Here is a 17,737-nt window from a genome sequence, read left to right as displayed (position 1 = left end):
TGCTGAATCTAAACATTCACAGTCACAAGAAGTCAGCAAGTAATATAATTTCACCTTTCCATGGATTTCAACAACCAGAAAATTTATTGGAACAATTATACAAGTCACTAGATGGTAAACTTTGTGCAAAATAAAAAAAAATAGAGATGACATTGAAAATAATTTCAGAAAAATAGACAATGCTCTCAAAAAAATGGACCAGAAACTAGAAGCAATCAGGGAAGATGTTGATAAGGCAGACAGACAAATAAACAGTGTACATGAAAGAGTAGACAATGTAGAATCTGAAGTGGATTGTCTGAAGAACTTTGCTGTTGCTGAATTACAGCTAGTTAACAAATGTGTCGCCATAGTTGACAAATGAGTAAAATTAACAGGAAACATTGTCATTGATGAACCCGACAGATGAAAAACGGAGTTGCATAACATACAGACTTATACTGAAACAGAAAATAACTTCATTGATGAAAAGCTAAAAGTAAATTCTGTACTTGTTTCAGAACAAATATCTTCTGTAAACAGCAAAGTGAATGAAGTAACAAATAATCTTCAAACAGTCAACTCTAAAGTTGTAAATCTGGAGACTAATATTTTAGTAGTATATATAGTGGTAATAACATGCTTCAAAACAATTGCAATAATGTTATTATGAAAATTTTTCTTGGTGATTTTTTGTGAGGACAGCTTAGCACGGGCATGCCTGAACAAATGAAAGTGAAATTTGCTACACTATTTTTAGATGCAGAAGCTTTATCCTGGGCTAACCAGCATGTTAAACCAGAAATGACATTTGTGGAGTTTGAAAAATTATTTTTAAACAGATTTTGGTCACAAAATAAGCAGGCGCAAATAAAATCAGAATTTTTGAATGGAAGTAGGAGATATGAGAATGCAAGAATTTTGTGAGAAGCAGTTTAGGACTTCAGCACATTTAGATAAAGCACTTGATGAATTAATCCAAATTGATGCGCTGAAGCAGCGTTTACCCAACTGTGTTCAGTGGAGTCTTGTTTACGGACCAGATGACACTATTGAGGAGTTTCTGAAATATGTAGATAAATTAGATCATGCTTGAGAGAACAATTTTCAGAATGGAGGGTCGTCACAACGCCACCAGAACAACAACAACAACAACAACAACAACTATGGTAGTAGAAGTAATAATAATTTTGGTAACAACCAGAATAACAATAGAAATGAGCAGAGCAGAAATGGTAACATATCCCATGAAAATAACAATCAGGAAAACAGGTAAGCAGCTCATTGCAAGCCTGTCAGTTTGAAGTGAACAGTTACAGAAATCTGGCTAGAAGCAATTCAGGTTACAGACACCACAATAGACAGAATAACTACCAGATAAACAGAGCTGATTATGATAAAACATTTTCAGACTTCATGATGATGGAAATAAGTGAAGATACTAGTAAAGCAGAAAATAATTTTAATCTTAGTACAGATGATTTGACTAACTTATTCGATGAGAATTGTGTGTTTAATAATAGTAGGATGCTGATGAGTACAATTTAGTTAGCTTATTTTGTGACGATGAATTTTCAGTATTGTCTGAAAAAGATGTGACAGAAAGTAAGGATCATATACCTAAGTTAAATTATGTTTATGTGCTCACTGGTAAAAGTTCTAGTACTTCTGATAGTGATTGTGATGTGAGGACGTGTGTAGTTGAAGTCAAGGTTCATGTAGGTGCAGATAATGTTGCTAATGAGTATTTTTATGCTGTTGATGCTGATGCTGATGTTGTATTTTATGACGAATTAGATGATATGGTTTATGTGAAAGTACCAGACAATGATATGAATAATAGAATGATAGGATATGATTATTTGGAATTGGAGAAACGGGTGCATGAATAGCAGTTGATACCCATCGAGGTCAGTAAGATATTACATAGTTGTTACCGTAAGGAGGATGAAGATAAGCTAATTAGTGATAAGATACTGAAACTATTGGAAGAGAATGAGAAATCTGTAGCAAAAGGTGATTATTGTGATAGTATTAAATTCAAAAACAATAGTTGTAAGCTACCTTTAAGTACTTTACAACCTAAGTTAGGAAATGAGGATCAAATAAATGCATATTTAAATTGTAGGGATATTGAAGATGATTTATTGGCTGAAGAGGATGGAAGTAATAACTATAAATACTCAGTAGTATATATATTGAAATATCTATAGGCAACTGGAATGGAGTTTGTCTACTGGACACTGGTAGACCGGTAAGTGGTGTCTCTCGTAAATTAAGAGATAGACTAAAGAATACTGCACAGTAAACTGAATTTCCAATTACTGGTGTTAAAATTAAAGGAGCCTCTGGGAAACTTAGTAAATTAATCAGCAGGCAAGCATTAATTTCATTTAATGTCAGTGAAGCTGTATTTGAGCAAGTATGTTTGGTAACAACTGACCTGAATGAGCACATGGTGTTAGGGATGAATTGGATACTGAAATTTAACGCTAGGTTTGATTGGTCAAATATGAAGTGAAATTTTATTGAGCCAAAATCTGGGGTTCATGGTGAAACTAAATTATACATGATGTTTGATGAGGATTGTAGCAAATAATTTAAGAGGAGTCAAAGTATCTGATGACAGAAATTATTTAGACAAAGATAATGAGTATTTTGATAACTAGGTGTTTAGTGACGATTTTTCTCAATTAGTACTGGATAAAGTTGACTCAGCAGACAATTTAAGTATCAATGAAAAGATGTCCTGGAGGGATTCATGTGGGAATATAGTAGCATTTTCAATGAGAAGCCAGGTAGAGTAAAAGATTACATTTGTACTTTAAAATTGAGACTACATGAACCATTTTTCATTAAGCCTTATGGTATACCTATTTGTAAGAGGAAGGTTGTTGAGAAGGAGTTGGGGGATAATAAAAAGGTTCAAATGGCTCTGAGCACTATGGGACTTAACATCAGAGGTCATCAGTCCCTTAGACTTAGAACTACTTAAACTTAACTAACCTAAGGACCTCACACATATCCATGCCCAAGGCAGGATTCGAACCTGCAACCGCAGCAGCATTGCGGTTCCAGACTGAAGCGTCTGGAATCACTTGGCCATAGCATCCGGCGATAATAGAAAGGAGTAGCAGTCAGTACAACAATTCTATAGTTGTAGTAGCTAAGAAAGATGGTGGGGTTAGAACAGTGCTTGACTCTCGACATTTAAATAAATTCCTGGAAAAGGAAACTGATCATCCAGACTCAATGGAGGAATTGTTGCATAAATTTCATGAAGCAAACTATTTTAAGAGTTTGGATTTGACATCAGAGATTCATCAGATTACCTTAAAACCCAATTGTAGGCAATACACTGCATTTTTATATAATTGGAAAAAGTTTTCAATTTGTGTAGTATCTTCTGGATTAAATTTATCAGTTGTTGAATTTATTAGGGTTCTGGATTTTGTTTTGGGAAGTGAGTTACTTTCCAAATTATTCATTTATATGGATGACATTCGGGTAGTCAGTAAAATTTGGGATGAACATATGGAAATTCTGAAAGCAATTGAAATAAAATTTAGTAATGGACGTATGACATTAAAATTGGAAAAATGTAAATTTGGAGTTAAAGTGGTGAAATTTATTGGGCACACTATTAATAAGGAAGAAATTCTACCTCATAAAGACATACTGTTGGCCATTGCTGATTTCCCCAAACCAAGATCAAATAATGAACTTTGGCCATTTTATGGTTTATGCAATATCTATAGGAAATATATATGAACACAAGCTTTAAATGCTCCAAGTCTACTTGTGCTTTTGAAAAAGAACAGTATCTGGGAATGGACTGATGGATGTCAAGCAGCTTTTGGTGAGATTAAAAGACAGCTTGTCAATAGTGAAATCTTACCTAGACCAGACTTGTCTTTACCATTTTGTATGATGACAGACAGGTGTGATTATGGCTTCAGAGATTGTTCATTTCAACAGAAGGAAGTTGAGGGAGAGACTGTGCACTATGCTATTAGTTTTGCCAGTAGAAGTTTACAAAGGCATGAAAAAATTATAGAGTCGCCAAGAAGGAACTTTTATCTTTGTTTGAGGGGTTAAAAAATTTCAAAATTATTTAGTTGGTCACAAAGTCATTATATACAGAGACCATAAAGCTTTGTGCTACATTCAAGAGAGCAAGCTATATCAGAGTGAGATTACCAGGTGGGCAATTTTCTTACAGCAATTTGATTATTCAATCCAGTACATTAGAGGTGATCAAAATGTAGTTGCTGATGCTCTGTCTAGATTACCAGTAGAAGATAACCTGGATAGTGAGAATATTCCAAGAGAATAGGAATTTTAGGATCATGTATATTCAAGGTATTAAAGAAGAGAAAGAAATTACAAGAAGCTGTAAACAACTGAGACGTGATCAAAATCAGGATGAGACATGGAAACTAGCCCAGAGCAACTTAGGTAAGAAAGGATGTGATGAGGTAAAACAGTATTATCAAGTGTTTAAAGAAATTTTATTTAGAAGAAGTAGTCCCAATTTGGATAAGTGGAAAGTTTGTTGGCCTAGACAATATATTAACACCTTGATTAACTATATACATAAGAGTTTCAGCCATTGTGGATCCATAAAGTGTATACAGAAGATACAGACAAATGTGTACTCCAATAATATCTCCAGGAGGGTAAGGAAGTGTTTGAGTTCTTGTGATCAATCTCAGAGAGAAAAGGTTACCAACCAGAAGCATAAAGGTTTCATGTAGAGTATAATTCCACAAGGTAAGTGAGATCTGATGGGAATTGACTTATTTGGTCAACTTCCCTGCACTAATGAAGGTTGGTTGGTTGGTTTTGGGGAAGGAGACCAGACAGCGAGGTCATCGGTCTCATTGGTTTAGGGAAGGACGGGGAAGGAAGTTGGCTATGCACTTTGAAAGGAACCATCCCGGCATTTGCCTGGAGCGATTTAGGGAAATCACGGAAAACCTAAATCAGGGTTGCCGGACGCGGGATTGAACCGTCATCCTCCCGAATGCGAGTCCAGTGTCTATCCATTGCGCCACCTCATTCGGTGCACTAATGAAGGCTACACATATTTGTCACTGTCAATTTGTTTTCAAAGCTGGTAATGCTGTACCCTTGGAAAAAAAAGCTACAAGTAAGAAAACTATTCAGTGTTTTACTAATGATTATTTTAGGAATGTTGGCAAGCCACACTTTACTGTCAGGTAAAGTAGGTCAGTTCACATTTCATACGTGGAATGAATTTACTGAAAATGATAACATTTTTATATATGTTGATTCTCCATCATGCATCCTACAGAGAGGTGAGTGAGGGGAAATTGGTAAGTTGTGCAGAATGCACTGTTCCAAGGATTGCACAAGTTGGTACACTCATATAAGTGAAGACATTCTAAATAGTTCGCAGTGTACTACAACTGGATCCACAACATATGAAGTTCATTACAATCAGAAACCTACTAACTTACTAGGTGAATTGATTGAGTTTCCAACTTGTACAGAGGTAACTGTTGATGAGAGGAAAGAGACGGTGAAGAAAAATATGGAAGCATATCAGATAAGAGGAAGAAGAAGCATGACAAAAATCAAAGTTACAGAGTTTTAAGAAGGAGACCTCATGTTAACTAAAAGTTGTGAAAAGTCAAAAGCAATTAACAAAGAAATATAGAAGTTTTTGATACATACATTGGACCTTTCGAGATCTTAGAGATAATAGTATCCAAATGCATTTAGGTTAATTTATTCAAAGTTGTGTAAGTTATTTGGTTTAAGAAACATCAAACAGCTGAAGCCATATGTTCATATTTGATCAACCCTCCGGGAGGTACACTTTCTGTATGTACCATGTGTCTGGCAAGCCCAAGGTCCCCAGCTAATGTTGTATCCGCTCCAACACCATTATACATCGGTACTACATTCACACTCGCATTTATACACATTTCTATTCTTTGGATTGATGTTGGTTTTGATTATCTATTTTTATTCATGATACTGGTGTTTGACGATATGAGGTACACTAATTTACTTGATAGACTCTGCTTTGATGATATTTTTTGAGGTTAAATTTGATCAATTGTGTTTCTCAACTGCCTGTTCAGGATATTATTTAATACTTACATTGCTTTTCCTACTGTATCACATAAGTACCAAAATACATAACTTATCTTCAAACAACCATTCCTACAAATCTGAAAAATATTGTCTATCTGGAAGATTTTCCCATGTTTGACATGCGTTGTATTCATCACTGATGCTTTACTGTATCACCAAGCCTTTGTGCTCCTAATACTAACTTCTGTTTGTCTTATGGTAGTACATGATGTTTCTCATTCCACATTGTATTAATTCACATATATTTCCATACTAATTCCTTACAGATTTTGATACTGAACTAACTAATTACAAACTCACTCTCTCTCTCTCTCTCTCTCTCTCTCTCTCTCTCTCTCTCTCTCTCTCTCTCTCTCTCTCTCTATGGACACAAATAACTTTACCATGCTTCTGAACTGGAAGTTACATGGTGATTAGATTAATTAAAAATTATGCTTACTTTTCGTATTATTAGTTATGGGATATATGCATATAAGAGTAAACTAATGATGATTTGGTGCTGATACAAGTTTGAAATGAACTGAGGAAGAAGTTTGAATAAAATGATTTGAAATGGAGTAGGAAAAAAACAACACTTTAGACTGAAATCCTGTTTACTGTATTAAAAACTCAAAGGTAAGAGGCAAAGTAGCTACAACAACAGAGAAGTTACTCTGAGAAACAAATAATTTTGTTTACAGATGTACACTCACACTTATTTGAGAACACTGATCTAGGTGTGATGATTCTGGCCATTAAATTTGGATGATACATTTCTTTGGTCCATTGAAATTTTGAAATCGGATTGATACAGCATCAAATGTCTGGCATTCCTGTGGGGTAAGTTCTTGATGGAAAAATGAAAGTATGACCACAATTTACTTGTGGCTGTATATTTAATAAATAATTTATGTGATGCTATACTCATATCTTGACACCCAACTAAATAGATTTGTGAGGAACCAACTCACATTAACATTTTTCTTTTAGAGGTAAGACACAATTTCTTGCGTAGTAATATATGATCACTGAATGTAGTGATAAGAAATCTCATACAACATTCAATGTAGCATATCAAAAGGGCACTAAAATGATAAAACTGAAATTTTATAGACTTAGTTTTTTCCTGTTTATGTATAACATTTGCACAACAACACATACCAAGTATTAAAAATCATATGTGCCTTGTAAAATTTCATTATGCTGTTTAATATATTTCACACACAGTAATTGACAAATTAACTGTTTGTTTCACTAGTCATGATTATGTTCCCTTAATTTCATCCAGAAATTTAGAAGAGCTTTTTCTCTCTTCGATAATCAAAACTGTTTGGGAGGTATGGTAATACAACAATCTCCTGGAACTCTATATCCTATTCCAATCTCATCTCCACTCTCCTGAAGATGGCAAATGTATAATATTAGTAAGTTACACAATTTAAATTGTTGTTTTGACATTGTTTACATTGGGTCTCACCAGTAAATGGAATGAAGGAAACATGTTGGATTAAAAACTAATGTACCATCATAATTTACACACAACACAACTTTCAGGCACATAGTAGGAATGACGTATCTATTGTAATTATGGAGTAATTAATGATTAAAGAGCTGGTATTTCCAATTCATAGAGAGACAGCTACTGCCATGCTTTGAAGCCAGATATTGTTTGAATCCCTAATAAATATGACATGAGTTTTCAGTCGGAATCAATCATACTCATGTTTAACTTGTGTTGATTAATAGAATTGTAATTATGACCATATAGAAATGTAAATTTTACTCATACAAAAATTAATTACTTGCATCTAGGCCTTCCATTTGATAAAACTGATCACTCTGTTCACCTGAAAATGTTACCATGCTTTTTCTTTAAGTCATTTAATCACTATATGCAAATTAGTGAAATATATTGTTGCTGCACTGATAAAACATGAAATTTATCATCTTAATAGAAACAGATTCCTTCCTGTCTCTGTATGGAATAATCCACTGTTCTTCTATGTAAACTTCTATTTAATTTGGGAAGATATACATTAAAACTTTAATTGTTTATATGCAAAATTCAATATGTAACAATGACAGTAATTGTTTAAAACCATATAAATAGTAGCAATTTGTATGCCTCCATATTTCAGTCTTGGGCCAAATTTTGTATCAACAGCTTGTAGTCAGAATGTTGTTTTATAACTGGAAAATTTAAGTTCTATGATACAGGTTCGCTGCTGAACATCTAGCGTGTGAAATAACTTTTGTAAACAAGAATTAATAAAACTTATTTTGACCATTACATAATATCCATGTGATGATGCAGTAACATCAAAATGGACCTACAACAGCACCACGGATTACACAAGATACGTATAAGACTTGTGGAGGATTTTTTAAATGCTGGTAATGTGTTGCAAAACATGGTATGAAATAATTAGATAGTGACTGAACATTTTTTTCTTGTGTGAAACTATGACACACATCCCAAACTGCACATAATCATTTTCACCACATTTTATTACATGACTCGGTGCACTCTCACCAAAAGCTTCCGTCACAAGGTGGTGGGTCTCAGCTGCAGTTTTCTTCAACATGAAACAGATTTTGATGCAAATCTGCTGCTCCTTTATGTTATCCATTTCACAATATGCAGAAGCACTGTAAAACAGTTGATGCAACCTTCTGCTGCAACAGCTAAGACATGTACCTTGGGACATCTAGTGCAGAACATGTTACTGCTACTGGTTTGACTGGTACAATGAAATTCTCAGATATTTTGGGTAGCATTGCATACATCACATCCTTCAGATATTTTTTTGTACAGTTACTGAATTGTTCTTCCATATTATTCTTCAATTAGAAGAATGTGTCTAATGTCTGAAGCTTTCAGTGATATTCTTTTCCATAAGATGGAGAAGTGAAGTAACACTGGTAAAGATAGCCCACATATTACAGTAAACTTTCCACATATCATAGCAGTATTATGTGATTTGCTTACTTTAAAACCAGGTGCAAATATTCCATCCTTAGAAATGAGTGATTTTATTCCAGTATAAACTATTTTTATATGCACTGCAGATATCCAGTTTCTTTTAGCCCTCCTTATCAATAATGTTTTAAAAGGTGTCACAAAACATTTAGCCACTTCATTATCAGCAGACACTTTTTCAAACTTACCTCTATGCCTAAATCTGGAACATGTACATCAGACACTAGTGTCACTTTCAAATCCATGTTAGCCAGTTATTCCTTGTTCATTTCAAAAGCATTTTCACAAATCAATGGGTCATTAATCTTTTGTCCTTGCCTACACCTGCATGAAACATGTGCAAACTGCTGTGTCTAAATCCTGTTTTCCTGCCATTTTCATTTTTTCTGTGCAACTTTCCTTCTTCATCACCACTAACACTCTCAGGCTTCGTAATGGTGTCATTGTTCTTTTTAATATTGTGAAGTGTTGCATTTTTCATTGTATATTTCCAAGCTAAGCTTCAACCACTGGTACCTTACTTGAACAGTTACTTTAACAGTATCAGAAACATTAAGAACAATGCATTTACATTTAGTCATCATTGCAAATGGCTCAACAATATGGAAGGAAGATTAGAGTTTAAAGTCCTGTCATTAGAGGTGGAGCTCAAGTTTGGATTACGAAAGGCTCCAGAAGGAAATTGGTCACACCTTTTTCAAAGGAACCATACAAGCATTTGCCTGGAAAAATTTAGGGAAATTATGAAAAATCTAAATTCTGGTTGCAGCATAGGGGTTTGAACTGTCGTCTTCATAAGTGCAAGTCCAGTGTGCCACCTTTGTTAGTAGTCCAAAAACACGAAAGGTTCAGATGATAACACACAATGTCGACAATGATCGTTAGCAGGGAGAGGAAAAGCACTGGCCCCAGCAGCCCAGAACCAGCAGAGCTTCTACCTGACAAGTGCACAAATTTGAATTTGCCAACCAATATTTTTAGTTAACCAATATTTTGATTGATTGTTATTCAGATAATCAATGCCCTCTGTAGCATACTCATTATGGCATTCAAGAGTATTCAGTATGCCACTGGAAAGAGATGCAGATTGGAAAAGTTATAGATGCAAATGAAACAAAGAATATGTAGAAGAAACTATTGAGGATGTTTAACATCTTTGGTACAATGATGTACATGCAAACTGTAATACCAGTAAAAATAATCCATGTGAGTGGAAATTTGAAGGATCTGTAGAACAGCAACAAATGAAAAGGATTGCAAAGAGATAGCATACAGTGCCCTTTCTTGTAAGACCAGACAAGTAAGTGTAGCACCAAGTTGAGTTAACAAAATAGTCATCAAATGAAATGGAACAGAGAAAGCAAGTGCCACTATATATTTTCTAAGTCAAAGAAAATAAATGTATGAGTAAGTACATTTGGAGCCAAATTAACAATTTTTTGAAAGTGGAGTTGTCATTCAATGACTCTTCACACTGTTATAACAAGAATTTATTTATAGAATCAGTGGAAAAAGATGGTTATACACTGCAATGAGCAGATACTGAACAGTGTAATTTGACCATTGCATTGGCTGATAATCTTTTCCACATTTATTTATTTATTCATTTATTTATTTATTCATTTATTCATTTATCCGTGGAACAATAAATATTGTATGGATGTCGTCAGTTTATAACACATGAGCACACATTTACATTTACAATGAAACAGGTTTCTCATATTCTGTGTAGTTTTTATAACTAGTCATACACACATTTATAATTACATAATATTTTGGTGATAATGTCATATGTTGCTAATAATCTACATCTATGTTAAATATTCTTTTACAGTATAACAACTTTTACATACTAAGAAGGTTTTAAGCCTTTGTCTGAAAGTGAGGGGCTCATTTATTTCTTTAATTTCCTGTGGTAATTTGTTATACAGTTTTATCCCATTATAAAATATACTTTTTTGCATCTTTGCCTTGTTCTTTCTATCTAGGTGGAGGTGGTGACAAGCTTTTGTTTCATGGTCATGCATTAGGCTGTTTGTGTTGTACATGTTGAGATTTTTCTTAATGAACATTATGTTCTGAATGATATACTCACAAGAAACAGTTAGAATGCCTAGCTTTCTAAATAATTCTAGACAGTGGGCCCTGTTGTTTCTGTTTGTTATTATCCTTAAGGCTCTTTTTTGTACTCTGAACACAGTTTGTATGTTACTGGCACTTGTTCCCCAAAACATGATCCCATAGCTGAGGACTGAGCGTAGATATCCGTAATATGTTATTTTAAGTCAGGTATTATTGCATACCGGTGCAAGGATTCTAAGAGCATAGCATGCTGTGGATAATTTCTTCGCCAAAATGTTGACATGGTTTGTCCATTTCAATTGCCTGTCTACATTCATCCGTAAGAATTTGGTACTTGTTACACATTCTAATTCATTATTATTAACTTTTATTCTAGTGGCATTGTGTTTTTTGTTCAATTGGAAGTTAATATAGTTAGTTTTCTTTACATTTAGGGTTACTTTATTTTTTAATGACCAGTTGTGGACATCATTGAGAGCCTCGTTTGCTCTTTCTGACAGTTGTGTTGGATTTTCACCGGTTATTACTATGTTGCTGTCATCAGCAAAAAGTATTTTTTCTCCATGTCTGATATTTTGTGGAAAGTCGTTAATGTATTTAAGAGACAATATTGGGCCTAATACACTTCCCTGTGGGATGCCTATATTCACATGTTCTGGGTCAGACAGAACAGGGAATTGTTTGAAACTTGTGATATCTCAACTTGTTGAACTCTGTTTTCCAAGTATGATTTGAACCACTTTTTTGTCACACCTCTTATTCCTATTTGTCCTAATTTATGAAGTAAGATTTTGTGGTCAACTGTATCAAAGGCCTTTGAAAAGTCTAAAAAGATACCATTTACATTTTCACCTTTGTCCAGTGCTTCTAAAATTACTTTAGTGAACTGTGCTATAGCAGATTGTGTGCCTTTCCCGGGCCTAAAACCAAATTGGTCATTGGAAAGAAGGTTATATTTAATCAGGTAATTTAGCAGTCTCTTTTAGACTAGTATTTCTATTATTTTAGAAATGATTGACAGTATAGAAATTGGCCTGTAGTTCTCTACATTTTCCACATCTCCATTTTTAAGGATAGGTATAACTTTTGCTTGTTTTAGGTACTCCGGAAAGTATCCAGATTAGAAAGATTCATTAATTATGTCTGTTAATGGGCCCTTTATGGAGTCTATACATTCTTTAATTATGCAGACTGGGACTTCATCAAGTCCTACTGAAGTTTTATTTTTTAGTTGGTGTACTACTAGTGCCACTTCCCTTTCTGTAGTTAGCAAGAGCACCATTGAGTTTGTTGGCTGGTTCCGAGTAGGTAAATCATACATATCTCGAAACTTCTGCTGTAATTTTTTTGCAATAATACTGAAATATGAGTTTACAAAATTAGCTAATTTTTTAGGGTTACCTACTGGTACATCTTTGTTTTTAATATGTGAATTGAGGTCCTTTTTAGCAGAGTTAGATGTTTCCTGTTTGACAATGTTCCAGGCTGCTCTGCTCGTTTTCAGCTTCAAGTAATATTTTGTTGTTTGAAAGTTTTTGCGGCTAGCAACATCTTTCTGTATATTTTTCTGTACTTTTTGTAGAATTGCAGAACTTCTGGGTTAGATTGATTATTTTTTATGGAGTTGAGATATCGAAGAGTTTCTGAAGACTTTTTGATACCTGTAGTCACCCACTGATTTCTCTTTGTAGTTTTAATTTGATAAAGAGTTTTGGGAAACATCTCTTCAAATCTGAGTTTACAAATTGACATGAACTGGACCAAACTATATTGTCTAATAGCTCTTTCTATGTTGACTGCAGCAGGCTGCAGCTGCACTGCTGGTATGTATGCCATTGCATTGACCTCCACTGTGCAGAAACCACAAACTACTAAAGATGTCAATGGCCATTGCTGGTGTACTGAATCACAAAAGGAATTACTCTCCGATGAATCTTCCTACAATCCATCCTGTAGTCTGACAGTTTTCTTTAGTGGACATGTGTCAATTATGATGATCTAGGGTTTCATTGTATACAATGGGGGGATTTTTAGAGTAAGGTAGAGCTCTTCTTTTAGGTAACTATACACTTTAGTTAGAGAAAACCTGGCCACTAATGATGAATGTGCTCAACTTTTTCCGAGACAGGTAACTATCATTCTCTGGCTTTCATGTTTGTCTGACACACACAGCCCATTAAACATGTCTGACATATGGTTACTGAGTAACATAATTAACACAGTACTCCTGTAACCAATTTTTGGTGTTTTATAGACTTACATAGAAAATACTTGAAAGGAAATGCACCAGGGACATTTGCAGGATTTCTGATTTCATGCAACATGTTTACAGGTTAGCATCTTCTTTAAGTAGAATCCACGTGAGAAAGAGTATGCTTCTGTATATAGAAGTATGGACCAAATTAATTCTGAAAGATGTGCTACCCAACAGCAACTATGATTCACAAACCATAGTAGTAGCATTATCATGTTTATCTTCCAAAATTAGACTGCTGCTAACTAAGCACACTCCATCATTGTTCAATTGGAGCACTGTTAGATGCAACTTGAATTATTTTATGTACTGACGAAGCCTATTTCATCTTGCATGATCAATGGCTAATAATAAAGAATCTTGAAAGAATCTTGAATCTTGAATAGAAGGTCACTGGTTAGACAGTTAGCTTTATTAAAAATATGAACAACATACTTTTCTCTGTGCCACTCACATTTGAGTACTTGTCAGAACAGAAGTATTAGAGTATATTTCTTTGTGCTCCAAGGCAAGAGGTGCACAATTTCAACTGTCCTGCTAACGTTATGAAATGGTCTTCAGCTTGCTGAGGGCACATGTCAACTTGAGCTGTTATGACTAAGATAGTCAAATATGTACAAGGTATTTTTAATTTCACTAGTATCAAGTTTATCACAGTGATTAAATTGTGCAATGAGAAAACTATGAATGTGCTACTTACAACACAGATATGGATATCACAAACACAAGTAAGCTATCAGAAATAAATTATGTTCCATTAAACTTGTGTGAGTAGTTAATCAGCTGCATTTCCCAAAAGTGCTTACTCTGGATATGAACAGAGCACAGCCTCTTCTAAGGAAGAATGAAGTGCTGTTTTATGTTGTACAAAACCAACATCAAAATGTGATTTATATTTTCATTATGACGATCATCATGATGATGATACAATAGCAGCAGATAACAGAGGACTGCTAAGCATATCAAGATATCTTTCAAAAGGCCAGCACATAGATAAGGGTAGATCACTGTTGCTTGACTATTGCCTTTATAGTCATCATGAGCTCTCTTAATCCTTTTTTTATTTTATTTTTTTCCCTTTTATGTGATGGTAAAAAACAGCATTTGTTGTTGGAAGAAACTTTTATCACACAAATTTAGATGATTTTTAGAATGATAACTGATCTTATATTCCCTCTGCATCTTAATTTGTAGAAAGCTTTTATAGTACGAGTTAGATATCATTCACATAAAGGTGAGAGGGGACAGAAAGTAATGAAACAAGGGAGTACACCAAAGCAATATTCCTATTTCATATCACTGCTGATATGACTTAAATGCTCATAAAAACTTCACTTTTCACTTGTAGAATTTATTCGTGTCTTTTCATACTGAAATATAATACAGCTATTTTTTTAGTAAATCAGGTAAACAGCATGTACCACAACTACTCATTAATATTTATGGTAATAAATATGGCTGTTTGCTGTAACTGTATGTACACAACAATACAAAAATCTCTAACAATGCAGTCATGGAATAACTTTTGCATGTAAATTAAAATTCATATTGTAATTTCTTATTTTCTCGCTTCAAGGTGAATACAAACTATTAAATGTTGAAATCACTAAACAATATGAAAACTATGCTCTATAAACAAGAAATTTTGTCAAATCAGGACTTTTTCCTGAATAAAAGTGTCTAGATTGGACATAATAATGATAAAGTATGTGGCTAAACAAATTACTTTTAATGCTTTTACAAATACTGTGATATTTGCCAGTCAAAATAATTAGAAGTCTCCTTGAATACACAACTTATTAACTGAATGAAAATCACCTTTCACTTATTAATAGTTTAGACTGTACTGAAGTTACCAAAACCCACAGCAGTCTGAAATATTCAGCTGTCTAGCAGCATATTCAGCAGTCTAGATAGCAGTTTTGGAGCACAGTAAGGCTGATTGTCCTTCCCCACACTGCACCAGTGAACACACCACACACTCTCCTAGACACAAATAGAAACAATAAAAATCAGTGTACACTGCACAAGAATATGGAAAATGTTTCACAGTTACAGCAAAACTTTGAGTCTTTTGGTTGAATGCCACACTACAAATGATAGTTTCTTTCCTGACATTTACACAACTTTCAGATTTGGCAAGGCTTTGTGTATATGGGACAAATGACAGTAACAGCTTAAACTAAGCCACCTTTAACTGGCTGAATAAGATGTTTCACAGTTTGGAAACAGTGATACCACTTGTAGTGTGACTGTCTAAAATTTTGGAACTGAAATTCTCTTGAATATTTCATTATTGTTGTTATGGTCTCATTTATTTACAGCGCACAGCTCATGCGATAAGAAATAGTAATTTATGAGAAACATCAGCTGTTAATTGATGGTGTTCCATATCCTGGATGAGTAACCTAACCACAAGGAAACAAAGAAGCTGATTAAAGAATGACACCACACAATGACCAATGGAGGAGAAAGCCGTTATGGTATCAATAAAATGAAGGTTACTCATCTGGACAACAAAATAATCTGTGTGTTTGAATTTCTGGCCGAAAATAAGGGGTTTTTCTGTCTGGAGTAACAGTTTGACTCATATGGAATTCTAGTTAAAATGTATGCAGTAATTTATAAGAGTTACAGTTGAAGCAAGTGACAAATTTTGTGTAACATGTAAACAAACACAATTTTTTTTTTTCCACATAATTTAATTGCTCCAAGTAACAAAATACTTCCAGTCAGTAAAAGGACCTTTAAGTTTGTATCAAGTCTACATATATATCAACTGACCTGAGTCAGTCTCATGGATGGATAATGGTAGCACCTATTCAATGCGGCAAAAAGCCAAAAATGAGCACATAACATCCAGTAAAAGACTGCGGTTTAAATCAACCTTAAAGTCATTTACCATGTTATTTACAATAGAAGTACTGAGAAACTTTTGAGCCAAGTTGTTCTCCAGAACCAACATCACGTGCCTCCGTAATGACTTATCCTCCTCTACATACTTCAGTCCATCCTAGATTATTCATGGTAAGGCAGAGGCAGAGGGAAAAGGGGGGGGGGGAGAGAGAGAGAGAGAGAGAGAGAGAGAGAGAGAGAGAGAGAGAGAGAGAGAGAGAGAGAGAGAGAGAGAGAGAGAGACAGAGTAAAAATTAAACTTACTTTGAAAATTATGCACTATGTACCCTGAGTATTCGTGTGTCAATCAGGTCATGATAAACCAAATAAGCCAAAAATCTGCAGATAAATATAAATGGAAGTTGGCGACACATAATAAACGAAAAAACCGCAGCTATCCAAGGAAATGAAAACAAATTTTTAATAATTGGTGACTCACTATTGAGAAATATCATTGTCACCAAACGCAAAATCAATGTGTGACCTGGAATTAGAATGCAACAACTAGGCAAGCATTTTAAAATGATGGTAACTCAAAACAAGTGTGTACAGGACTTGATCCTGAACCGTCAGAATTACAAGGCATTTTTGTACATGCTGGAGAAAATTTGTTAATCAGTAGTGAAGAAGAATTTGCAAATGAAACAAAGAACATAGTTCATGTGGCAAGAAGTGTCCGAGGGATCCATGCTCATACTCAGCGGAATTTTAAAAAGATCAGTTGATTTATTGATCCATTTCATCTACAGCTGCACAATGTGCAAGAGATATTTGGATTTTTTTGTTAATATTAACAGTTTTGCATATAATATACCTTTGTACATAACAACACACATTAATATATCAATTAATGATGAATACTTAAATAAATGTTGTTACCCTATACGCAGAGAGTTACTGCGTAAAAGCAGTGATCAACCAAGTACGTCTTCGGTTTAGATTTGAAGTGACCAATGTTTTGTATGTGTTTAATGGTATCTGGTAAGGCACTGTATAGTTTGATACTAGGATGGATAAGGTTGTTTTGAAATAACTTTGTGCTGGCGCTTTGAACATGTACATCTAATTTTTGTCACGTATCATAGCTGTGTATTGTGTGATTTTGAGTGATGAGTGGTCTTTTTGTATGTAAGTTTTGCTTTAAATACATTATATTTTCAAGTATATATATGCAAGGAAGTGGCAGGATCATCCCTTTTTTGAAACAATGGTCTACACGATTTGCGATTATCTACCCCTTCCATTATTCTTATAATTTATTTTATTTAATGTCAGTGAGTGACAAATGTATCCCAAAAATAAACTGTGCTTTCAAAGAGAAGGATATCATCTGGGGGATATCTTCATAGATCCAAACAAATTTCTGTGTGAAAACTGCCTAAAGAAGGATAGCATAAATTTAAACAGACTGGGATCTATAATTCTCAGAGGAATGTTTACAA

At 34.3% G+C, this 17,737-nt stretch overlaps 2 protein-coding genes across 3 annotated transcripts in view; one reads left to right on the top strand and one right to left on the bottom strand.

The window, feature by feature from the left end:
- The first annotated feature begins 360 nt into the window (after positions 1 to 360).
- On the top strand, positions 361 to 6,853 carry LOC124594251 (GATA zinc finger domain-containing protein 15-like). The gene is made up of 7 exons (XM_047132615.1): positions 361 to 364; positions 501 to 610; positions 1,091 to 1,251; positions 1,329 to 1,486; positions 1,558 to 1,757; positions 1,872 to 2,103; positions 6,786 to 6,853. Exons 1-7 carry the CDS (start codon positions 361 to 363, stop codon positions 6,851 to 6,853), a joined length of 933 nt encoding a protein of 310 aa, XP_046988571.1.
- Positions 6,854 to 14,788: 7,935 nt separating this feature from the next.
- The window catches only part of LOC124595027 (von Willebrand factor C and EGF domain-containing protein-like), a 181,633-nt gene continuing 178,684 nt past the window's right edge, over positions 14,789 to 17,737 (bottom strand). The window contains exon 8 of one of the 2 annotated variants that reach the window (XM_047133586.1): positions 14,789 to 15,386. In XM_047133586.1, the coding sequence (XP_046989542.1) occupies positions 15,310 to 15,386 (77 nt within the window). In that variant the 3' untranslated portion in view covers positions 14,789 to 15,309. The remainder of the gene's footprint in view (positions 15,387 to 17,737) is intronic. The other variant, XM_047133585.1, reaches the window with a different exon arrangement.

This window comes from Schistocerca americana, chromosome 2, assembly GCF_021461395.2.
Source record: "Schistocerca americana isolate TAMUIC-IGC-003095 chromosome 2, iqSchAmer2.1, whole genome shotgun sequence".
Lineage (NCBI taxonomy): Eukaryota > Metazoa > Arthropoda > Insecta > Orthoptera > Acrididae > Schistocerca > Schistocerca americana.
The sequence above is the reverse complement of the archived record's forward strand: the minus strand, read 5'-3'. Positions and strand labels throughout refer to the sequence as shown.

Bases quoted from the DNA above. Each gene is read 5' to 3' on its own strand.
- LOC124594251 (XM_047132615.1), top strand. The intron at 1,487-1,557 runs GTGTGTTTAATA...ATGAATTTTCAG, and splicing joins TAACTTATTCGATGAGAATT to TATTGTCTGAAAAAGATGTG. The intron at 2,104-6,785 runs GTAGGGATATTG...TTTTGTTTACAG, and splicing joins AATAAATGCATATTTAAATT to ATGTACACTCACACTTATTT.